At 43.3% G+C, this 25,965-nt stretch overlaps 1 protein-coding gene across 6 annotated transcripts in view; it reads left to right on the top strand.

Moving 5' to 3' along the window:
- The window catches only part of TANC2 (tetratricopeptide repeat, ankyrin repeat and coiled-coil containing 2), a 2,511,073-nt gene that overhangs the window by 2,334,468 nt on the left and 150,640 nt on the right, over positions 1-25,965 (top strand). For all 6 annotated transcript variants that reach the window (XM_078645079.1, XM_078645083.1, XM_078645080.1 and 3 more), the window contains one exon: positions 11,745-11,877. In XM_078645079.1, the coding sequence (XP_078501205.1) occupies positions 11,745-11,877 (133 nt within the window). The remainder of the gene's footprint in view (positions 1-11,744; positions 11,878-25,965) is intronic.

Raw genomic sequence — 25,965 nt, 5'->3', positions numbered from 1 at the left:
TCGGCGATGGAGTCTCCAACTGTGGAAAAGACAACTACGATGCCATCTACATTTGCCTCTCTGCCTTTGCTGCCACTGTCTTCCACCGGTTCCGCAAAGGATGACACTCCTTACAAAGGTCATAAGGTTCCAAGTGGCCACCTTGCACTCCCTGGTGATTCACTGCCTCCCTCACCTTTGTTTGCCACGGACTCAGAACAGGAGTCTGAAGTGGATGTGCATGAGTCCTTCACTGACGCTCAAAGTCCATCTGATTTAATTTTAAAATGCCAAGAGTTCTGCAATGATGAGGAGGAGCAATATGGCCAAGATGAAGAAATGCCTGTTCAAATTCCAACTGCGATGTTACCTTTGTCGCTCATCTCTAACCTACAGAATATGTTAGATGACTATAACAGACGTTTCCCTCCATCGCCACAGGTGTCTACTGTTCCTTCCGTCTTAGCACCTACGGCGGAGCCGTCAGCTGCTCCTTTCGTGCCTCCACCACCTGCAGTTACTCAGAGACATCCATCCATTCAAGTACACGCAACTGTGTATCCGGATGATGAGGAGGAGAACCCACCTGATCGAGAAGATGGGGCGGTTACGGATGTGGATGCTGATGATAATATGGCGGAGTGGGATGACTATCGGGCTCAAACACCGTCCCCATCTCAAGTGCCGCAAGGGGATTCTCCTCCAGTAGATATTGCAAGTTTCCATCAGCTAATGGATAGAGCGGCTCAACGTTTTAAGCTGCCACGAGTCCAAAGAGAGGAGGATTGTTTCCTCTACGATTTTTAAAAAGTCAGCCATTCAAACAGATTCATACTGTTCCTATTATTGATTTCATCTGGGCTGAAGGAGAAAAATTGATGAAAACACCAAATTCCTTGCCTGCCCAATTGCCAAGATTGGAAAAGAAGTATAAGGCGCCTGTTGGAACCCCAGCGTGCCTCATTGGCCAGCCGAAACCGGATTCGGTTGTTACACAGGCAGCCCAGCGGGGATCCCGGAATCCTGCATCCACTATCACAGCGCCACCAGACCGTGAGGGCCGTCGCCTTGATGCTGTAGGCCGCAAGTTCTCCATGATGTCTTCCACCACAGTGAGGGCGGCTAATGCGATGGCCATTTTGGGTCGATACGACCGCCAGATATGGGCAGACATGAACGCTTATGTGGCTATGCTTCCGGATGCTTCCAAGACTGAGGCGTTACAACTTCTCCAGGAAGTCGAAAGAACGTCAGAAGAACTGATTGATTGTGCAGTTGATGTAGCCTGCACTGGTTTCCGACAGCTTGCGGGAGCAGCTGTCTTACAAAGACAAGGCTGGTTGCGCTCCACCTCCTTCCGTCAGGAAGTTCAAGCAAAGATTCTGGATATGCCGTATGATGGTGAATCACTCTTTGGGGCACACATTGATGAGGCACTACAGTCCATTAAAAAGGACACGGACACGGCACGTGCCTTAGGAACCCTGCAATTTAAAAAGCAGCCCTTTCGGGGTGCTCGAGGACGAGGCACCAACTCTAATTTTCGAGGAGGAAGCAATCAATATCGCTCCTATAATCAAAACAACCAGCGTTACTCCAATAATCGACAACAGTTTTGCCAACAGCCAGCCAAAGCCAATAGAGGAAAATCCTCTTACAGGGGATCCTCTAATAAACGACAATGACTTGCCTTTAACCCAGCAGATTGGAGTCGAATCTCCCTGTTTGGTTCTCAATGGTCCTCCATCACCTCGGACCGTTGGGTTCTAGACATCGTAGACAAGGGCCATGCGTTGGAATTCGTCACCATCCCTCCTCCAACTCCACCTTCCGGACCGCCATCCCCTCACATCAAGGAACTTTCCCATCAAGATCATCTTCTGATTCAGAAGGGTGCAGTAGAGGTGGTGCCAAGGTCTCATAGAGGAAAGGGGTTTTATTCCCGTTTTTTCCTTATCGTAAAGAAGAACGGGGATTGGCGCCCAATATTGGACTTGAGAGCGCTCAACAAGTATCTCAAGAGTCAATCATTTCGCATGCTAACGCTTACAGAGATCTTGCGTTTGCTCTTAGTCGGAGATTTCATGGCAACTATCGACCTCCGAGATGCTTGCTTCCATGTCTCAATACTCCAGTGTCATCGGAAGTTTCTACGTTTTCGGGTGGGGCAGAAACATTTCCAGTTCAAGGTCTTACCATTCGGCCTTCGTTCCGCCCCACAAGTCTTTACGAAGATGTTGGCGCCTGTAATGGCCTATTTACGTCTCCGAGGTGTCCAGATATTCCGTATCTCGACGATTGCCTCCTGAAGTCGCAGTCTCGCACACAGCTGATTCAGCATACATCCCTTTGCCAGAGGGTGTTTCGTTCCTAGGGCCTGTCTCTCAATCTGGAGAAATCCCAATTGTGTCCAACTCTTTCCAAGGATTTTCTAGGAGCCACATTGGATACAACTTTGGCAAAAGCATTTGTGTCCCTGGAACATCAACAACGGATTCTGCGTCTAGTATCACTTCTGCTGTCAAGGCAGTGCGTTTCAGTCCAACTACTGAAGTCATTTCTGGGAATGGCGTCATCGTGCATCGCACTCATTCCACATTGCAGATTACGGACACGTCCCATTCAAGAAGAATTAAACGGACAGTGGCGTCAAATCACCGGTTCCTTCAACGACCTGGTTTGTGTCATGTCTCGCATGAAAAGGGCGCCCCGATGGTGGGCACAACCAGTGCACCTTGCAGCAGGGACATCATTCCTATCCGTCAATCCAGATCTCACACTCACGACGGATGCCTCTCTGGAGGGATGGGGAGCGCATCTCCAAGACCTCTCCGTAAAAGGAAGATGGACTTTGCCACAGAAAGCCTGGCACATCAACAGGTTGGAGCTCACGGCTATATTTCTAGCGCTCAAGTCGTTTCAGCCCGTGCTTCCAGGAGAGTCAGTCCTGATACAAACGGACAACACAACCTGCATGCATTACATAAACAAGCAGGGCGGAACAAAATCTCCAGTGCTGTCTCGACTAGCACAGTCAATTTGGGACTGGGCGCTCACGCACCAAATCACAATCCCTGCAGTTCTTCTCCAAGGAATATCCAACCTCCTTGCGGATTCCCTCAGCAGGTCCCGGTCATCGACCCACGAGTGGGAGCTGCACCAACCAACACTCGAAATTATTTTTCGGCGATGGGGGCGCCCAGCGCTGGATCTCTTCGCAACACCAGAGAACCGAAAATGCCCATCTTACGCAAGCTGGCATCCCCACAGAGGGTCTCAGGGCAATGCCCTTTTGATGAACTGGTCCAATCTGTTTGCTTACGCCTTTCCTCCGATTCCCTCTAGTGCCTCGGGTGCTCTGGAAGATGCGGAGAGAACCCTGCCACATCCTTCTGATCTGATAGCTCCCAGGTAGCCTCGTCAAGCATGGTTCTCGGAGTTGCTTCTGCTGTCCCAATGCGAGGCCATCCTTCTACATCCTCGGATGGATCTGCTCACCATGGACAGGGGTCTCATTTACCATCCGGACCCCTCTTCTCTGAGTTTATCAGCCTGGAACCTGAACACTGTGAATTTGCCCATCTAGCCATTCCACAAGATTGCCGAGAAGTCCTTGCTCAAGCTAGAGCTCCTTCAACTGTGAAGACCTACAAGTTGAAATGCAAGAGGTTGTGCCATTGGTGTGCTGCTGCTGGTGTTCATCCCATTCGTGCAACGCCTGCACAGCTCCTACCTTTCTTCTTGCAATTGGCTCAGTCCGGACTGTCTCATGCCACTTTAACGGTTTTTCTGGCAGCAATTTCACGCTTCCGCCAAGATGGCTCCACCTCCCTCTGCTCTTCTAGAATCATACGTCAGTTTTTCAAGGGACTATTCCGTAAATTTCCACCTATTCGGCGCCCCCCTCCTGCTTGGCGCCTTAATATTGTTTTGGCACAACTAATGAAATCCCCATTCGAACCCATACATAGAGCTGACTTAAAGTATCTCACCTGGAAAGTGGCTCTACTCCTTGCATTAACGTCTTCACGTCGCGTTAGTGACATTCATGCATTCACGATCAATCCTCCGTTTCTGCAGTTTCAACCGGATCGTGTGGCGCTTCGCACCAGCCCTACCTTTTTACCTAAAGTACCTTCAGATTTCCACATCAATGAACCTGTTCTTCTGAAGACTTTCTTTGCAAACCCACAGTCTCCTGCGGAACAGCGTGAGAGCCCACTCTACCAGATCGATGGCGGCCTTATTTGCTGGTGTTCCGTTGCATCACATTTGCAGAGCAGCCACGTGGTCCAGCAGGCACACGTTTACGAAACACTACTGTCTGGGTGCCATGAATGAAGCGGATACCGCAGTTGGACAAGCTGTGCTTTGTAATCTTTTTCAATAAGGCGAGCCTCTGTTCTACCCTCCTCCTATTGGTTTCCAAGTAATTATTGACTGTTGATATATATATGTATCCCATACATATGCTTTTCAGTCTTCTCTTATGCTTTGTAACTATGGAAACTTTTGCTTGGTGCTGACTGCTATCTATTCTATATTCAAGCATGTGAATCTATGAAAGACACCCTAATACTGGAGAAGAACAATTGTTACTTACCTGTAAACAGGTGGTTCTCCAGTATTGGTGTCTTTCATATATTCACATGCGACCCTCCCTCCTCCCCTCAGAGGCTCTCTTCTCCTCATAGACTCTTTGGTCACTCTTGTGCTACGTAAATCTGAGGTGCTGAGCTCTGAGGAGAAGGTTCTAGAGGTTTGCTGACGCCTGATTGGCTGCAGGTGGACCAACATAATGACAAGGATAGACTGCATATGGTTTTTTCCTTTCCCATGCATTCCTATGTAGAAATGTGGGTAGGCTGTTTATGCCTTTTTTCTAGTACATATTTCAGGTTTTATGTTGTTACATATATATATATATATATATATATATATATATATATATATATATATATATATAAAATTGCTATTATATTTACCGTGGGACTCCCACTCCGACGATGGGGAATATTCAAGCATGTGAATCTATGAAAGACACCAATACTGGAGAACCACCTGTTTACAGGTAAGTAACAATTGTTCTTCCTCAATTTGGAGGCTACCGTTAGAAATGTGTCCCCACGCCCCAGCCCCATACAGGGCGATAGACACACATCTTGATTGATAGATCTGTAGCATGTCCCTAATGCGTCTATCCCCTATCTTGGGCGCAAATCTAAAGACCCCATCGGCACTTTTTGCCATTTTGGCCTGTACATTAGTAATTTCGTGTGCCCAAGTGCAATTTTTGGAAAAAGTGATTCCTAAGTAACAGAATTTGTCAACTTGGAGTACCCTATGCCCATCAATAAAAAAGGCAAGTGATCTCGGCCTACCCCACAGTTCAGGGTATAGGTTTTAGTTTTATTTATGAGTAGTTTCCTATCTCTAATAAAATGGAGAACCTGTCCATTAGTCGCTGGAGCCCAATGGGGGTCCTTGACAGTAACACGGCATCACCCGCGTATAACAATACCAGTACTTCAAGGCCATTGACCCTTGGAGCGTCAGCACTGATTGTTTTTAAACCCGTATCGACCTAATTTTAAAAAGTGTAAAAAGCAGGGGGGCAAGTACACAACCATGTCTTATTCCACTCCTAACCTTAAATTTAGGAGTGCACTCCCGATTTGTACCGGACGCTAGTTTGTAGGTTATCATATAGTATTTCTAAAAAGAAGATGATACCCTCTGGTACCCCCATTTCTAGCAGATTCGCCCAAAGAATAGAGTGGTCAACCAAGTCGAAGGCACTGCTTAGATCTGCAAAGCAGAGATAGAGAGAGCCCTTTTTAGCCTGGGTATACTTCCCAATTAGGAGTTTTAGGTTTAGGCACTGGTCCAGGGTTCCGCGCCCTTTCCTAAAACCATACTGGGTGCTGGCCATGATACCATTCTCTTCTGCCCATTCTTCCAGTCTTACCAGTAATACCCTGCTCATAATTTTTACCGAGGAATCTAGTAGGGAGATAGGGCGGTAATTTTTAACATCCCCTCTATCCCCTTTCTTATAGATCGGAATTATAATAGATTCCCCCCAGGCCGGTGGGACTCCATTGGATACCGCAGCATTAAATACTTTGGCTAACACGGGGCCCCACATCGCCGGAACGGTTTTATAAACATCGATGGGGACCCCGTCCGGCCCCTGGTCCTTCCACCCTTTGCTTGCACTAATGCCTTGTAAGACCTCAGCAATAGTGAAATCCAGCGGCACAATGGGCCAAGAACTGTGGTTAACACTTTGCGGTATATCCGATTTAAAGATGACGGAAAAGTGAGTTACCCATGCCTCCATAGTAACGTTGGACGTAAGTTCTGGAACCATGTCTTCCTTAAGAAAGGGACAATTGACTGTTGCCCAGAATAACGCAGTTAGAGATTTCCGCAGCCTGTGTCAACGTTTCCCAAGCCTCTTGCTGTAATTCTATCTTCCTATGCTTAAGGGCTGCCTTATAATCACATCTTAGTTGAATTACCGCTTTCTTATCTCGCAGCCTGGCTGCCAAGGTCTGCTTTAATTCAGTGATCATCGCAGTGCATGTATGGTCAAACCACGCTTTGGTTTTAGTAAACTTTGCGTCAATAACTTTGTTAATAATCGTAAAATCCCTTAAAATGTCTACAGGGTCATGGTCACTCATGAGGATAGCATTAATTTCTCCAATACATCCTTCAACGATGGATTTTAGTACTACCTCAGATTTATCACCTTTCCATCCCACCATTGGGTCTGTGGGGTTCAATATTGTTTATAGAACACGTAATGGGTGTAGACCTGTCCTTCCAAATAATAGCTTCGGTAATGATACAGTTGTGGTCACTTAACATGGTGTCAACAATCTTAGGAACATTACACAATGGAATAATGCTAGATGACACACATACATGGTCAATCATAGTATTAGCAATCCGACCCGTATATGTGGGAATAATGTCTCCTTGTTCATTCCTAGGGTGGGCCAGAATTTCTATGTCGTGATCCGCCATTATTTTGTTTAGTGACTCGCCATATAGATTATGTGGGAAGTGCAGGTCGTCTTTCTCTACATTATTTTTGACCCCACATACCCCCAAAGTAGACATGGGTCAGGTAGAAATATTAAAATCTCCTACCCAGATAAAATCGAAAGCAAGATTAACCCCTGCAATTAATTTGCCTAAGGCAGCCTCCAGGTCCTTCACCACTTGGTGCCGCGTGTTATCAAAGACATTATTGTAAAAATTAATTAAAAGGATATTACGGGCTTGTTTCTGATGTAGCCACAGGATCTGAGAATGGGCCCCAACCTTCAAATACCTTTTCACGATAATAGGGAGGTTGACAGATATCAGTATCAAGAGGCCTCCCTTAGCTCTACCACAGCTCGAGGCCTGCGCTGGTAAATGGAAGGAAACATGACCATCATAACTAACCATATCCTGGTTTCCTGGAAACAAAACCAAAAATTTTTGTGTAACTTAATAAACTCTATCCATCCCAAAGTATCCCCTTTTGCAGCTAATCCAGCAATGTTCCAGCTAACAACGGAACAATGCGGGAACTGGGTTTTTTTATTCGGCGTGATGGCGCTTAGACCTATAGCTGTTCCCCTAGGTTCCGCCACCCCCTCTCCTTGTATGTTAATAGGGCCATCCCCCTCTTGGACATCCTGACTTTGTTCTGACACATGCATGGTCCCTAGATCTCCTGGGTTGTCCTTCTTCTTTTCAACATCCTTACTATGTTCAGACACATGCATGGGCCCTAACTTTCCTAGGTTTACCTTCTCCATTCCAACATTCCTGGGAGTAACCACCTCAACAGTAGCAGTATAATCCCGGTTAGGTCAGTCATTCATGTCCAGGGTGCTCAGCGATTGAAACTGATTAAAGATAGGGAACTCATATTTTTAAGGTATATCAAACATAAGACCCCTATCTCAATTGAGTTCATCGTGGGTTCGATGCATTAAATGACTGTAGAAATATCCAAGAGGACGTAATATAATTCCCTGATCTTTATGTGGTAAGGATGTTGCTCTAATCAAGGATGTGGTGGCAAAATGAGGATTTTTGAAATTAATAATAACACAATCTCCCTTGGTGCTTTTTGGCGATTTACCGATTCAGTTGACCCTTCTAGTAGTGAGGATCTGATTGGAAAATGCCAAAGGGAACCCACATTCGCGGTTTAACCAAGAAATAGTTTTATTTTTGAGAGATTCATGTCTCCAACTGATTATGGGGTAGATTTTCATTCAATGGTGGGACGTTAGTTAAGACTGCCACATATGGTGCACATTCAGGCGGTAGATTAATAGACTTACTCCACTTGAAATTATGACTTATTATTTCCCCTCTAGGGTCTGGGCCTATTTTCGGCATTAGGGGTTTGCCTATTCAGTTCCAAACCCTCCCATCACTACTTTTGGCAACTGGTTTGGTCGCTTACCCGGTGGCCGTACTAACCCGGCGATTATCCAGAGCATTCATACGGGTTTTTATCCATTCGTTTTGAGCTGAAATCTCTCCCCCAAACTGTTTAACCACACTGCATAGATTATCCAATCTATCCGATAGGGGTTTGATAGACCCTTCGATTTTAGCAACAAAAATATTCACTAATTTCTCAAACTGTGCAGTGTTTAATGTTACTGCACTAGTATTGCCCAAATTATCTTCAGCAGCTGATGCATTCCCAGATGGCATTTTGGCACCCTTGCCTAAATTAGTTGTGCCGCGTTTGAGTTGGACGTTCCTGTATCCCCTTCTAGTTCTGGGGGCAGGTGAACCGGGTGCTGAAGAGTTAGGTGTGGCAATCGGTGCAATTGATGGCTCAACTACACTGATGTGCGGAGATATATTAATACTAGTGTTCTCCCTGTTTTCTTCAGCAGTTACTAACGAAACTAGGGGTAATGCTGAGGAGCTGCTTAAATCGCCGCTCTGTTCTGATTATTTGTTCATTTATGGCGCTCACAGCTCTAACAAGATAATTATCCAGAGTAGAACTAGCATGCTCAACTGGGATTTTACTTCCCTTACGCCGTGACATTATGATTTTAAAAGTCAAACAATTAATAAAAATAAAGCATATGAAATGCCCATACACACAGATCAATTGTAATCAGATAAAAGTTAAAAGGATGCAGCTCACGGGCAGTTAGCCAGTCCAGTCCAAGTGAAGAGAGTTCAGATAGACCTTACCCCAAAGTCCTCATAAGGGTTATTTTATTAGCCTCCTACACCAGGTTCACGTACCAAGCTTTAATATAAATATTAGCCAAGAGCTTTGGCCCAGCCCAGCCTCGAACAGTCTCGGACGGGCTCAGACGGACCCGGGCTTAGCCCGGGCCACCCGCGCACGTCCTGCGTGGCAGGAGGCGTTCCGCAGCTTTGTAGCGCCTCCGGGCGCATGCTGGATCGTCACTGGTGCACCTGGGAGCTGTAGTTTTCCTGTCGTTCCCCTCACGGCGATGGTGATGGCGTTTTCAGAGCCCCGCTGCCGTTTCCCTCACGGCAAGAGCTTCCACAGCAGGTCCGGTAAGTTTTAAAGAGGTACTCTTTGGCCTATAATAAGTATTTGTTTTTAGTCCCATCTATTTTGTCTGTCTCACCTACTCCATGTGCAGTTTCCTGTTGCTTTAAATCTAGATTAGTACTATATAAATGAACATGCATGCATATGTGGATGCAATGTCATATTAATGATAATTTGCATCATTAAGGAGAGTGATCCAGTTGAGGACATTGGGGGCTGGGATCAAATCATACTTTATCATAAAGAGGTTAACCCCAAGACCATCGATCTAATAATATTCTGCTTGGAAAAAACAATAATTTGTTTCTCCGAATGTCAATGACTTAATTTGTTCTAATTTAGAAGTTTCTTCAAAGTGTACACTCAAACTTAGATTGTGCCAATAGCATTAATCATAACATTGACATTAGAATAAATAAATAAGTGGGAATATACATGGTATCATGTTTCTTATTTCATTCATTTTTTGTGATAAACAAAACAAACATTGTACATGTACTATTTTATACACCCTCAAAAAGGGGTTACACTTATGACCACATTAATTTGAAACAAAGACATGTACAAACCAAAATACAATACGTCACATTGATCATTAAACTTACAAAGGAGTTGATCATAAAACATAAACAGACAAAATTAAGTGTCTCGTGTCCAACACTGTCATATTACTGGGGAAGGTCTCAATTTTCACCCTCTTATCTGCAGTCTAAACTGGTACTGCGTGGCCCTATTTTAAAAGGAGGTCAGCGCTTATTATGCACATGGAATCATAAATTACATCATTGATAGTACACACATATATGCACACATTTATACATTAAGTAAAATAGTACATGTACAATGTTTGTTTATTTATCACAAAAAATGAATGCAATACGAAACATGATACCTTGTATATTCCCACTTATGTATTTATTCTAATATCAATGTTATGATTAATGCTATTGGCAAAATCAAATTTTATATGTACACCATTCAATACGTTTTTTAAATTAGAGCAAGTCAAGTAATTGACGTTTGGAGAAACAAGTTATTGTTTTTTTCAAGCAGAATAATATTAGATTGATGGTCTTGGGGGTAACCTCTTTATGATAAAATACTAAAGGATAAGGCACTAAACCTTTGAAAGTGCTCAAAAGGTTGTGATGTGAAATAAGTCAGTATCTGCTGAAAGTGTGGTTACTAGAGTAAGATACCTTTTCCTTGGAAGAGGCTTCACTGTCCATTATGAACACAGCTAAACCTTCCTTTAGATAATGTAAAAGATTTATCGGTGTGGTCCTATTCCTCCTAGAAACTGAGGAGTGTGGCTCACTGATTAGAGCGGCAGACCCTGATGCAGAGGTCTGGCCCGGAACCAGGGTTCAATTCCCGTCGCGGCAGGGTCTTGAGCTCAAATGTCCGCGGACCCGATAATTCTCGGCACGGTGCCTACTCTAATCATGGGGTCCCAGGCTGCAACTCTGGGCAATAGCTTGCTTAGTCTCCACACTGGCCCTAATCGCTAAGGATGCCTGGCTTCACCAGGGGGGTGCCCAGGAGTTGGGCGCCTCACAGGAACAGGCCAGGACGGGTTCCTCAGCGGTTTATTCAGCGCGGGGACACACTGGTAAGTGTAACCATGCGCTTTATAAGCTTCAGAATTACAATTACAATTACTCTGAACAACCTGCACTTATGGTGAGATGGTAGTCTTTTTACTGAAGTAGAAGTGAATGTTTTGATGCATCAGCCGAGAAAACTTGATGTCATTATTTTGTCACTTCATTATTACTCTGGTGTAGTTCTCTACTGATGTAAATTGCTTCTCGTATAACGGATGTCAGTTGCTCCTTGTGAGGGAGCATTGTTTGAGGAGGGTTAATCCTTCCATGATGATGCAGTGAAAAAGATAATTGCCACACCAATCTAAATACTTCCAGTGTACGTGCAGTGTTTTTATTACTTGGGTCTGGTCTCAGGCTGTTTGAGAAAAAAATATCAAATCATATTTGCTATTTCAAACTCTCAGAATGATACCATCTGCATAATGGTTTTTTAGAGAGTAATAGCTGTTGGCATACGTAATGTGGTTGAATATATATTTTGTGCTCTTTTCCTTTCCTGTTTTGTTTACCACTCTTTGCACATCTAAAGCATTTAATTAAATAACTACATGCATTGCTGAATTGGTCCTCCTTTTCTTTCTTCTTAGGTTCAGTTTCTGGTGGACCATGGAGCAATGATTGAGCATGTGGACTATAGTGGCATGCGGCCTCTCGACCGGGCTGTGGGATGTCGCAATACGTCTGTTGTAGTCACTCTTCTAAAGAAAGGAGCAAAGATAGGTAGGATGGTGGTGGAAGCTTAGGTTTTTGAACAGATTAAAAAAAATCTCAAACCCAAATTATCCCTTCTGTGATCAACATCTCGTTCTGTAAACAAGACCATTGTGTTGCTTCTCTGTGGTTACTTTTTTTTCATATCATCTCTGAGGCCTTTGCTTTGTGGTTTGCCGAATGAATTTGAATCCAAAGCTCGTACTTATTCATTGGATAATTTTCTGTGCTCCTGTGTGGTGAATCTGTGTTGTGATTGTATTTCAGTTTCCCCATCCTGCAATAATTGTGCCTTTCTCTATTAAGGAATAGTTTCTAGGGTTTGTTGACCTCAAATCTTCAGTTTATGAGGAGATCTCATTGGTATCTTTATCAGACGACATTGATCCTTTGTAAGATTATATGAAGTTCAATAAACACAATTCTTATTTACTTTAGAGATCTGGGTTACTACCTTCCTAGACTACTAGATGCCAACATTACACTAGAGCGTATTACTTTGATGGCTTTGCACTTGTAGTATTTCTGTTTCCTATATCTATATCTATATAGATAGATAGATAGATTCCACAATCACAGACCCAACATTTGATTAAATCATATCTGGAGTTAAAGTTTCACATAGGCTATAGACTATATATAACTTGAGCACCTTCCTTGGTTATTTTCGCTTTCAGGCATTTCAAGCCTATTAGTCATATCAGTATTATCTTAATTTCTAAAATGAAAGCTACCCCTCATCACCACTTTTCAGCATACAAAATTTATGATCACAAGGAAAGTTTAAGGAGCATAGATAAATGTCAGAAGGGATGAGGAAAATATGAGCCTTCACATCTGACAAAATCCAGACTTGGAGCCAGAGAGAAGGATGTTCAAGGTTCTGAATATTGAACTCAAGTAATTATCTTGCATTAGAAGAAACCCTTGTACATAAAAGGATATTGGAGTGCCATAGCTTTTCCTTTCCGTAGAGCACCAGTAAGGCATTATAGGCTGCATACTGATGTTACTGCAAGAAGACTCAACTCTGATTTATATTAATGTGGATGCAAATCTTTGTTTCTCTCTGTTTTGCTTTTCTTAGAGAAGATTGCTTGCCACCAAGTAGTACCTGCCTAACATTCTTTTTTCCCCTGGACATGTCCAGTAGCACAACTTGCCCAATCTTTCATCCTAAGATCATACGTATTAGGTGGTTGTTCTTTTTTCTTTTTTTAATTAAAAAAAATATCAGGTACATAAACATACACAAGGACCCATATGTAATGAAAACATCATACATTAATTAAAACATTATGTGGAGCAGGCAGAACATAAAGGAACAAAAAGAAGGGAAAGAGCCCAAAGAAAAGTAAAGAAGGAAAAGAATATAACAATGTGGGAGGAGCGGAAGCACAGAGAGGGAGGGAGTTGGAGCAGAAACACAGGGAGAAAAAACCAAGCATGGACATTTAATTATTCCCAAGGTCCCCCCTCTCACCCTTTCCCCTCCTCTCCCCCCGCCTCCACACTCATCCCTTTCTCTGCAGCTCCAGCAAGGGTCCCCAGATTTGCTTCCCTTTTTTCCTAGCTCTATTCCCCTTGCACTTGTATAGCGCAATCTCTAAATTAAATATATGAAACAGTCTAGCATACCAAGCCTGATATGTCGGGGGGTCCTTATTCTTTCTTTTGGAGGCTATCATTATACGGAGAGCTGCTGTTACCATGAAACAAAAATAGACCTGTGTGAATTCTAGCTGCAGGGATTCGTCCCATCCCAACATTATTAAAGTGGGAGTTAGTATGATTGTGCGTCCCACGGTCTCGCTAAGGAAGGATTCAATCCCCATTTTTACCAGCCCCAATTCCGAGCATTCAGCGAACATGTGAATCATATTGGCTGGGCCTTGCCCACATCTTGGACATTCGTTCGAATCCCTCTTCCCCCAGGTCCAAAGTTTGGCCGGTGTAAAATATAATCTGTATATGGTCTTAAAATGTTGAGCCTTTAGGTTAGCCGATTAAAAGAACCGTTTTGGACAATTCAAGGGACCTGCATAAATCCACATCTTGATTTCCAAGTTTAACTGCCCATGCACATTCTACTTTGACTATATCATCCTCGCTAGCTTCTATCATCAACGCGTATACTTCCTTCACTTAGGGATGTTTCCGGACCAGAATGTCTAAGAGCGGAATGCTTAAATGAGAAGTAAGGTGGATCATAACTGTTTTAATGGATTCCCTTAGTTGTAAATATTTAAATAGGCTTTGCGGGTCTATCTCAAACCGGTCCAGAATCTCTGCAAATGTCAAGATACAAGTTGAATTTATTATGTCTCCAACAGAGTTGATTCCCGCCTGTTGCCACTTGCAACCGATCTTGTCAAACAGGAAATCTGGGAAGAATGATGACCGCCATAATAAAAGGTGACGATGAATTTTAGGAATATTCAACAATTTACTGGTTTTCTGCCACACCCTCCATGCTGCTCTGAGAGGTTTGAAGTGAGTTCTTTTACAATAGCTATTATCCAATTGTCTAAGTAATAGACCTGGAGCTTGGTTACCCACAGCTAATTCAAAGATGGATGGTGGAGTCTCTGCCTCATGTATTACCGGGATTTGTCTAAACAATATAGTCATTTGTTGTAGCATAATGGCCCAGTAATAATATGGGATATTTAGCACTGCCAGCCCCCCTCGGTTTTGGGGGAGGGACATCAATCTCAGAGATCTCCTTACCTTCCCATATCCCCAATTAAACTGTGAAAAGATCGCTTCAACTTTTTTAAACAAGAAATTAGGGGTTCTAGTGGTATACAACGAAATAGGTAGAGTATTTTCGGGAATATTGTCATTTTTATGACGTTTGCCCTACCAACGATAGATACGTGTAGATTGTTCATCCTCTTGAGGTCTGCACTTATTCTACTAAGAAGAGGATCTACGTTAATATTCCAGATGGTATCGACGTCTGCTGCGATTGAGATCCCTAAATAGGTTGCTGTCTCTGCCCTCCTGGGATCCTGCCACAGAATTGAACTAGAGCAGATGATCTTAGTTTTATCCGCATTTAGCCCATACCCAGATTCCTCCCCAAACTCCTGGGCTAGACCTTCTATTCTAGCAATTGTCGCCTGGGGGTCAGGGGTAACTACCGCGATGTCATCTGCGTATGCTAGCACTTTAGTACTATATCCCCTGACCACCACTGGTAGAATCACAGGATCATTTAAAATAGCTCTAATTAACGGATCTATGTATAGTGCAAAGAGGATAGGGAAACATGGGCAGCCCTGCCTTGTCCCCCTTGCAATCTTTACCTGACCAGAATGCTGCCCCATCAATTGTATTTTTGTGTATGACTGTACATACATTGCTCTTAGGGCAGTAAGTATGCGGGGTCCAAAGCCGTTTGATCTTAAATTCTGCCAAAGGTACCCCCATTCCACTTGATCAAACGCTTTTTGGGCATCTAATAATATTAATGACATTTGTTGCCCAGAAGTCTCAGCGATGTTAAATAATGAGATTACCCTTTTAATATGGTCAGTTGTACTACGGCCGGGTATAAAGCTGTGTTGCCACGGACTTACCAAAAAATCAATGACCTTTGAAAGCCTCCTCGCAAGGATTTTAGAATAGAACTTCTCATCCGTATTTATTAATGAAATAGGTCTATAGGAGGCCGGATCGTCAGACGCCTTCCCCTTTTTCAAAAAAATAACTATGCTGGTCTCCTCCCATGACTTAGGAGGGATGCCTTTCTGCTGGACTGCTAAGAACAGGTCCAACAGCAGAGGGGCGAGTTCCTTATGCAGTATCTTATAAATCTCCATGGGTAGGCCATCTGGGCCCGCCGCCTTCCTGAAGACCATAGATAGCAATACCTCGTTCACCTCTTCCATTAAGATATCTCCATCTAGCTCTTGTATCAAAGGCGGGAACCTGGTTCCAGGATCCACCGTAGTTTGATGCCTGGACTTATAGAGATCTTGATAAAAGTCTTGGAAGATGCTCATTATCTCTTGAGGGTCAGAGGACACTGTACCATCCTTTCTTTTTCGCTTCGTAATGCTATTTGCCGCTGTTTTTTGTCTGATCCGAAGAGCCAGGTGTTTCCCTGTTTTTTCCCCATGTTCATAGTGTTCCTGTCTGCTAGTTTGGAATCTTTCGGCTATTGATTGATTAAACACCACGTTTATCTTAGCTTTGGTACTAATTACTTTTAGTTCGATCTCTGACTGCCGCTGAGTCTGTCTTTGGGCAATAGTAGCCATATGTTCTGTCTCGTATCTACTCAGATCTTGCATCAGCGATCTAATAAGCTCTTGTTGATTTTTCCTGTGAAACCCTGCAAAGCTAATTACCTCCCCTCTGAGCCCAGCTTTATATGCGTTCCAAACCACCTCCCTTGACGTACTGTACCTATTAATATCAAAAACCTGTATAGTCCAGCGTTTGATGTGATCGATTAACCCATTGTTAGCCAGTAGTTTCCTATCAAAGGTCCACCTTACTGGGGGTTTTATATACCCGGACGTCTCAATGTCCAGAACAAGGGGGTTATGGTCCGAGAGAACCTTGGGTAGCTTCCTTATCTGAGCTTTGTTTGCTAGTGAGCTGGGGATATAAAAGTAGTCCAGCCTAACATACTTTCTATGTGGCACGAGTAATATATATATCCTGGATCTCTAGGTTTATTTATAGACCAAATATCTACCAGCCCATGGCTAGCGGCCAGTGCCTGTACTGCATGAAAGACTCGTGGTTTCCTACCTTGATACCCATCCCTCCCCAACTCGCTTGAATCCATATGAATATTAAAATCTCCACATATTATCAATGGAGTAGGCCAAGAAGCGAGCTCTACCTCAAGTTCTGTCAATAAATCTGCATCATCTAAATTTGACCCGTATATGGTGCAGAGTTTACCAAGGGTGGGAATTACAGCAATTGCCCACCAGCCCCATTTGTCGGATAGTGTGCGATTACTTGGAGGAAGCCGGTAAGAAACACGTATTGCCACTCCTCGCGTGTTAGGAGGTCTGTGAAGAGCAGACTACTTGTGTGAAGCCCGGGATAAAGTTGAGACTTCTCTTCTGCCAAGGAAGGTGGGTCTCCTGCTGGCAGATAACGTCCAGACCCAGAGTTCGCAGTGCTTCACTCGTCCTATCTCTCTTAGCTCGCTCATTCAGCCCCCCAATATTGATCGTACAGACAGTTAGTTTACCCATCCCGGTGTGTTCCTTGGTACCCCCTTCGCCTACTCTGCTTCGTGAGCCATACCATCCGGCTACGTTGAGCCCCAACTCTATTCAATATACACTGATTTACTTTCCTGAATTTTTTATTTTTTTTGTCCCCTCCTACTAACCTCCCCTAGCACCCCCCAACCCCCACTCAACCCCTCCTGCATCGTGAAGCAACAGACCTATCTTGGTCTGTGGGCGAAGGTGATAGTGATTCCCCCACTAGGGTGACATTTTTCCAAAAAGAAGATAAGAAAAAAAAGAGATGACGATACCCCCCCAGCTTTCTCGTCTGATCTAAACCTGATCCTGCCCCTTTCCACACCAGGTCACCATTGTTTAAGCTCAAAGGTAAAAGGGGATAAGAAAGAAAGACAAGAGCAGAGAAAGGTTTCCTGTCAGATCTAAAGGGCCGCGGTTTTAGGACAGTCTTATGTCCGGAGGAAATACTCAAGAGTTCTGATCAGTCTTGTTATCCTTTATACACCACATGTGCCCTGACCACCAGCCCCTTCAAAGTTCATTTGCCTCCGGCATCTAAGAAATCCTTAGCCTTGATTTCCGATGTGAAGACTCTGACCCGGTCCTTCCAAATGATTTTTAGCCGGGCTGGGTTTAATAGGAAGGCTTGTGCTCCCTTCTCCTGAAACTGAGAGATCATTTGGCGCAGGCGCCTCCTTCGTTCCACAGTGATGTGGCAGAAATCGAGCCTTGTGAAGGAGAACCCATCCGCTGCCCGTTATGCATCAGGTCTGGCCTTCTCGAAAATCAATTGCCTTAATAAGAAGTTCCCAAAATAGACTAAGATTGCCCGAGGTTTGGCATTGAGGCGGATTGGTTGGTGAATATTGAATGGAACTCTGTGCGCCCTCTGGATTTCATGGGACCACCTCCACCCTTCTAGATCTGGAATGGCTTTTTGTAGCATCTGGACCATGAATGCTCTCATATCTGACCCCTCCTTTTCTTCCGGCACCCCCAAAAAGCATAGATTATTCCTTCTTTGGCGGTTTTCACACTCCTCGAGCTTCCATTGAATATCTACAAGTTGTGCCTCATGTGCTTCCACTAGCCCCCTTGACCCTGCGAGATCCTCCTTAAGGGCTGCTGTTCTTGTTTCCACTTCAGACATCCGGTCGCAAATATTGCTACAAGTTCTCCCAATTTTCCTCACGGACCCCTGTAATTTCCTGGCAACAATTTGTGCTCGTTTTCTCTCCATTTGAGCTTCCTCCCAATGTGCCACAACACACTGAAGGATTGATTCCAAAGTTGGAGGGGCCTGGGTTACTGCCGTATTTTTTGTCAGTTGTTTCTCTGTTCCTTTTTCAACCCCTACCAGTTGGTTCCCAAGGGAGTAGTCCCACCTTCGCTCCTGTGATTTCAAGTTATCGGCTCTTTGGGCTCTATTATTTGGCTTTCAAGTGGCTTGAGAAGTTTGCTTGCCACTAATACCTTTGTCTGAGCCACTATCCTCACTAGATTCGAAATTGGAACCTGACTCTGAATCCAGCCCAGACCAGGTGGCGTCTCGTCTGATAAGGAGTAGAAGTCATTTGCTTCAGAGTCAACATCCTTCTCCCCGGGCATCCTATGTATTTTTTTTGGGACCAGTGGGACCTTTCGCTGCTCCCTTCTCGGGAGCATTAGCCCTTGACTCCTGTCTGTTGGGGGTACTCAGAACCGCTCCAGTTGTAGTGGACCCCCCCCCCCCCCCCCTCCGGATTTTTCTTGGGCCTCCCCCACGCTTGTGTGTCCTCTGCACATCAAGCTCATCTCCAGTCTGTTTAGGAGGCCTACCCCCCTCACTTTCAGAGTTGGAAGTGGCCAAGTTTATGCTGTCAGGGTTATGGATGTTAATGTGGGTTGGGGAGGCTAAGGCGGTTAGTGCATTACCAACGCTAATAGGGAGCCCTGCATTTTCAGTTGTAGTGCACCGCTGTTCTTCTAGCTCAGTTCAGGGTCCCCCCATTGCTCTCGGTCGGGTGTCTGCACTGTCACAGAAATTCCCTCCCGTGATGGGTCAGCTTCAGGCCCCGTTTCCTCTGACCCTGACGGTGGCTTACCCAGAATTTTCTTTCTCTGGCCGCCAGTCCCTTTCTGCTCCTCCATCCGCGCTGTTTGCTGCCCCCCGGAGCAGGTCGATGACGGTCCGTTGTGGCTGGGGCTGCGAGCCCGGGCCCCTCCCCTTAGCATCCAGGAGGTTCTATGTCCGGAGCTTTCGCTTTCTCTCCTGAGCCTGAGCCGCCACAGGAGTCGTCTCTTGTTCGACAGCATCCCCTCCAGGAGAGCCAAGGGGGCCCGCCTGCACGGAGCCCCCCTGCCCTTCGCAGTTCCCTTCGGCGGCATCAGGATGTGTTCCCCAGACGCCGGGTTCCGACGCAGAGCTTCAGAGAGGCCGCCCTCGTATGCCGTGCAGCCGGCAATCAGGAGCTCCTCAGCTGCCGTCAATGCCGCCACCCACTCTCTAATGCCAGGTATGCGGGGATCTCTCTGCTTCTGGCACGCTTGCATTTCTAAGTGTAGGACGCTGGGGATTTTTTATCGTCTACGCCGTTTCATGTCACCCTTGTGGGAGCCACCTTCGGACGTCTTCACACGGCCGCCATCTTGCTTCTCCCAAAATTGTCCTAGCTTCTCACTTCCCTAGGTGGTTGTTCTAAGGTGTTTCAGGACCATCTGGAGTGCCAAATGTCCTTCACAATTGTTTAGATTCTTAGGAGTGTCTGTTTTTTAAACAGATTAAACAGTGCAACAGATTGAATCTCAGGATGCCTCGGTCTCTCAATATGAAGGTGGGCACCCAATTGGGCTTTAGTAATGACTTTCTCTAGTAGTTTCACCAGAGGCCTTGGTGTGTAATGCTATAGACAATCCAAAGCGCTTACAGGGATTTCAGCATGCCTTGATTCGTGTTTTGTTAGCTTGGATGGTACTAGATAAAGTAAGTCCCATACAGCAAGACTGATGTATGTAGCCTTTGATTAGCTGACTGTGCATCGATACAGGGTGAGCTTCTTATTTCTGCATTTGACGTGATATTCACAAGGGTGACCAATTTTGGTAGTTGTATTGAAGTTGGCACCAACTAAATAAAAGTTGAATTTGAGACCACTATCATATTTTACATAGAATCTGTGACTCGCTTACAGATGAGAATGACATTTTCATTAGTTACGGTCAGGACAAGAATTTGAATTAGTAACTGTGATTTGAAATCTTGTCAAACTCTATGCCTGGTAATAAATTGAAAAAGTATCCATTATATTTAAAGAAAATGTAATCCTTTCTATAAAAACACACTTGGATTTGTGGGACATAAATAAGATCCGAGTCACATTGTCCCAAGCAGTCCAGTATTTAAGGGACAATGTTCTCCTGTTATTGGAGCAATTAGCAACACTTTAATAGTAACAAACTCAAAGATAAATTGCAATAGTAAGTGTTTTCCAGGTTGCATCCAACTAATCCTAGGTTGAGGGTCTTTGCCAAGGGTTCTCGAGATTCATCTCTCAGTAGGTTGTACTCTACTGCTCTTGCCTTTCTTTTGCCCTGAATCGTAGTCCATCTGTAGGTTGAGGCACAAGCTCAGAGTTTGCAAGTGCATGTCAGTGGCCTCTGTAATTTCCACTGATCTGAAGATGTCTGTGAATTGATCGGTGTGCTGCTTCTTCACCTGTGTCGTTTTTCGGCTCCTGTGATATGTTTGTTTTTACAAGGAAATTGGGGACTGAAGTGATTTACAGACCTCACTATCCATATCTTAAGCCTCACTGAGTACCATAGCACTCTGAGAATTCCTTGATAAGATGAGAGTTATGAAGGACATTGTGCCTGTTTCTTGTTGTCCCCAAACCCTATTAATGGCATAATGAAATATGCAGCTCCCATGTCTTAGTGAGATGTTATTGCTCTCCTACATCAACTGTTCTTTAGAATGAAAGCATTCTTCTAAGGTTAACCACACTCGCAACGTTCTTTTAAGCTTTTACAAGTCTTAACTGATTAAGACTCTAATTGCCATGTTTAATAGCATGCTATTTTATCTCAGTCGGGTTGATTCTCCCAGAAAGCTATGGATAGTAAACAATTTGCCGGACCAGCCAGGGAGAGAGGCAAAAAGCCAGGCCAAACTGACCATTCCAGCTTTTGTTGTTGATAGTCAAGCTATCTTAAGTAGCCTTGTGTACACTTTTAAGTCATTTATAATGAAAATGTGAAGTATGTGCATATTTCTCTCAGTGGGCTAGAGAGTTGGAAAGTGCTTAGATCTGTAGGATAATCCGCCTACTCGCCTGACTCTACTTTGTGTTAGGTAAAACATACTCCTTTATTGTGGCATGTTTTACCTCTGTTTTTTTCTTTGGGGCAATCGAGCAGTCTACGGTGACCGAATGTTAGCCCAGTAACTACTATAAGCAAATGGCATATGCTGCTTGTATCTTAAAATATAAATGGCTTTCATCAAAAATGGTAAATGTATTTACCTTTACAGTTTAACATACCACTCCATATTGGTATCTGGTATTTCATTTCAAGATTTCCTTTAAAGTCGAGTTGCTCAACGGTTGATAAAAGGTGGCTTATGCCTCACCTGCACCCTTAGCTTCACAGAAAAATTCTGGGAACACTTTGCATGGGCTCATTTCTTTTGTTTGGTGAACTCAGCTTAGGAACCTTCTAATTGACCCTATAATTGTCTAATGCACAGTGTCATCAACATTTGCAGTCTGAAGGAATCACACTCAATAGACTATCCTCCGCTTGTTTGAAACTCTTATTTTTTAATCAGAGTGATTGATCACCCTAGAAAATGTGTTGTGTACTAGGATTCATTGCCATTCTTGAGTCCTTTTACATGTGTTTAGGTATTTATCAGACTTGTGGGCATGATACCCTAGACTGGAAGTAATACATGAGAGAAAGGCAAGCTCATGAAACAGTTTTATACTGTGGTCTGCTTTTAAAAATGCCTTCTTGTTAACAGCGCATGTGCAAGGAGACATTCCCCAGCTATGTTTTGTGTCAAAGACCCACCTTACCGTAAAGCACGTACTAAAATTGGATTTAGAAGAAAATCTTTTAATTAAGACCTAGACAAGGAAAACCCTTTCTACAAATCTCATGACAAAGTGCCTGTTTGTTAGGTGTGATATTTCATTCTCATTTACTAAGCAGGGAAAGTTATCTAATTTATTCAGGCTGACAGAATAGCATAATTAGAATATCAAAAACTAATTCATCTTTCCACCAGTCATAAGAGATGAAAACAGAGAAATGTTTTCTTAATAGATGGTAGTGTTTGCCTGCAGTGTCTGCCCTATAAATATTGGCGGCATTCGTACAAATGTATCTCAATTTACATTATTTCTCTGAGTATTTTCTCTGAACTCAGCTATTGTAAACACACTGTTGCTTTCCAGAGTCGTAATCACTAAATCATGTCACCAGATAGTAACATCTACAAAGCCTTAAGTCACTTATCATAGCTGTTATACGATCACCACCTTTTTTACAATGATGTTTTCACATGTTATTTGACAGGAGGCTGTACAGTGACTAGTACACAAGAATGTAATCAACCTATGACTTGGGAGGGTGGGATGCATAATTACACAAACTGCATCTCACACTGAAAAAATTACCCGTACGGTCCATTTCAGTAGAAATTCAACTCGAAAATGTAATTTCAAATGGATTTCTGTTTGTTCTCGTTCAGAACACTTCCACTCGCGTTTGGATTTGGAGTTTTGTGTTTAAAATTACCCAAACAGACTGCACTAGTAAAAATAATTCTTCCTGAAATTTTTGTTGACCACCCACAATAAAGGAACTGCCACTCACATTCAAAACACTGCCATTCGCAGTAGATTTGTAGTTTTGCATGAAAAAATTACCTGAGTGGTCCACTCGGGTATAAAATCTACCTAAATGCCACTCGTGTTAACACATTTCCCAAATGGTACAGTACATCTCGCATTGAAATTTCTCCTTGAAATTTCGCAATGTAGGGGACTGGTGTAATCTCCATATATTTGACGTAATTTTGTTATGCAAAATATCTCAAATTATGCCAATTATTCTGGTGTAATTAACATTTTGCCTTGGCCTACCTTTGACCTCACTAAACATTAATTTAAAACTTGTATCACTTAATCGCTTCTCAGATTGTTTTAATAGTACCTCCACCTCTTACTCGAGAGTATAAAAAACTCACCACCACTAAGATCGATCACCCACTTCTCTTACATTAGACTGTAGTAACCCTTTGCTCTACAGCAACCTCCAATGGCACATTAGCCTCTTACACTACAGGGTAATAGCCATTTTTGACTGTAAATTCTAAAGTACTGCTTACTCTTGACTGGCATCACGCACAATTTCAAACAGACTGAAATTACCCATCATAGTAAGTATACAGGAGTATGAGAACTCATTGTTTCAAAATTGTGTGTATTCGAATCATAGCTCACCTGTTTTACACAATTATATTTTTTCTATTCCTTCACACTGGGATGTGACTCCATTTTTACCTCCTGCCCTAGGCTTTTCACGCATCTTCATCTCATTTTATCAGATTTGTGAGAGCCTCTCAAAAGGCAGCGTATTTTCCTGTGACCTCATGGTAATGCTGGTGTAAGCACCCAAGCACTTATATTCATTTTTAGGTATAGTTGCATGTTTGACGCTTTGCATTCCTATGACCTGCTCACTTTTTGACTGAACATAATGTTTTTACTACTCTATGTTCTTACACAACGTTATAAATGCTGCATTGCGCCGCAGCAGTCTATAATTCCTCCATGATTTTGCCTTAGAAAAATTCCTCTCCTTGGTTTCACAAGTCTACAGGTTCTCTATAACATTCCAATGTTGCCCTAGACTGTAATCTCACTATAATTTAAAATGTTGCTGCACTATACTGTACACTAGCTGTGTTTAATCACTTTTTGACTTAAATCTCTAAACATATTGATTTCAAGACTTAGTTTCACCGCTTCAGGTATAGGAACCATTTGTGCTCCACAGTTAACTAAAGAGGTGTCCAGTATGAGAAACAAAGTCACTTGAGAAAGGGTAATGCAATCTAACACAAAGTCAAACTTTCTTGGGTCTCTGCGTCTGCTATAGAACTATACATAACCCCCCTCCTACATGTGAGCTATTGGATGCAACATCTCTTGAGCCCTTTTCGAAAAAGAGAGGTTGGACGTCCATGTTGCAGGTACATTACTTTTGATTGCTAAAAGGTGTCACAGTGCCTATTATTAACGGCAATCCATTGAACTGCTTCTAAATGGAAAGCTTTCACATAATGTTGTGTACACAATTTACCATATTTCACAATCTTTACTAATTTATTAGAAGTGTAGCAATTCTCACTGGCCTTTTTCTCCCTGTTATGGTGGGGTGTGGCAAGTCCACAGAAGAAAGTGGTGTCTGCCTCCAATCAGCTAATTCGTCCTCAGAAACATCTTCAGTCCTAGATCTGTTTTAATCTAGGACTGTATGCAGCATTAGAACTTTATTGTCATCCTAAAATACCTGCCGTTTTGAAATCTTGCAGAAGTTTCACTTCTGGGTTAAGCTGATTTTCAGGGTAAGTTTCCCAAAATGAATGTCATTGGCATTCATTTTGATTTACTACTGATAAATAAAACTATCTATAGAAAAAATGTTTCTAGAGGTACTTTTAGTTACCGGACGTGATCACTGACTTAAATAATATGGAACATCCAGAAGCACTCTAAAGCCAGTTATGTTAAATAGTATAAAGCGTTAGCCATCGTTTAAAAAATAAAAGAAGCATTTTGGCTGGTGTGTGTGTGTCTTTGTGTGAAATGGTCTTGTTTTTGGAATGTACAGTTGTTCGTCCTCTCTTTGCTGTTATTCTGATTGTCCTGTTCTTTCCTCCTCCATGATGAGCTCCTGTCTTTCACTTGCTGTATCTGCCTTTTCAGACTCTTGTGCCCCTGTGCCGCCTCTCACAGCTCCTCACATGGCACCTTCTCCCGTGAAACTGTTTTTGCTGGTACATCAGCTTTTTTGCTGCCTGCTTCTCACTGCTTTTTCCTTTTTTTCCACCTACATCCATTCCCCACTTTCCTTCCCTATCCCTCCTTTTTTGTTTTCCTTCTCCTCCTTTCTTTGAAGGTTGCCAGACACTTCCAAGCCGCCCCCGAGGTATATTGCTCATGGCTGTCGGGCATGATCTGATGGCATCTTTAGTTTTGCCTCACTCCCTTTCTTCTCCCACCTGCATGTATTCTCTGCTTCCCCTCCTTTCACCTGTCCCAAAATAATTTACATTTTATTTCATGTTAAAATGTTTTCTGGTACCTTTTCAACCTGCTGTTCTAGAGAATAACTTGAAATCGCAAACAAATCTTATGAAAAGAGTTTTCATAAGATAGATATTAATACAGATTTTTTCCAACATCTGTCACCCAAATTGAATATTAATTGTGATATTTCATGAAACGCAAGTAGGAGTTATATGGTTATATAGTATATGCATGTCCACTTCCTCCAAATCCCTCTTTACATAACTAAAGGATATTGGGTGCTCAAGAGATTTGCACAAAGGTTCAGTTTACAGCACAGTAAAAATGCATATTGTCCAAATTTGTTTCCTAGATCTAAATTGAGATAGATTTTTTAATAGGGTGAAGACATTCCTAGTACTTTCTCTAAAGACACAGCAGTCACAAAATGTGGGTTTTTGTATGAACCCATTAGAAATGCAGTGCTTGCGTTAGCTCTCAAAATATCAGCAGTCACTTTGCTGAAGACCAACTGTCAGAAAGCCCTTTCCTTTTAAAATGTCCTAAAACTGATGCATAAAAATATGTAGTCA

The sequence above is a fragment of the Lissotriton helveticus genome, chromosome 5_1 (genome assembly GCF_964261635.1).
Source record: "Lissotriton helveticus chromosome 5_1, aLisHel1.1, whole genome shotgun sequence".
In the NCBI taxonomy this organism is placed as follows: domain Eukaryota; kingdom Metazoa; phylum Chordata; class Amphibia; order Caudata; family Salamandridae; genus Lissotriton; species Lissotriton helveticus.
The sequence above is the reverse complement of the archived record's forward strand: the minus strand, read 5'-3'. Positions and strand labels throughout refer to the sequence as shown.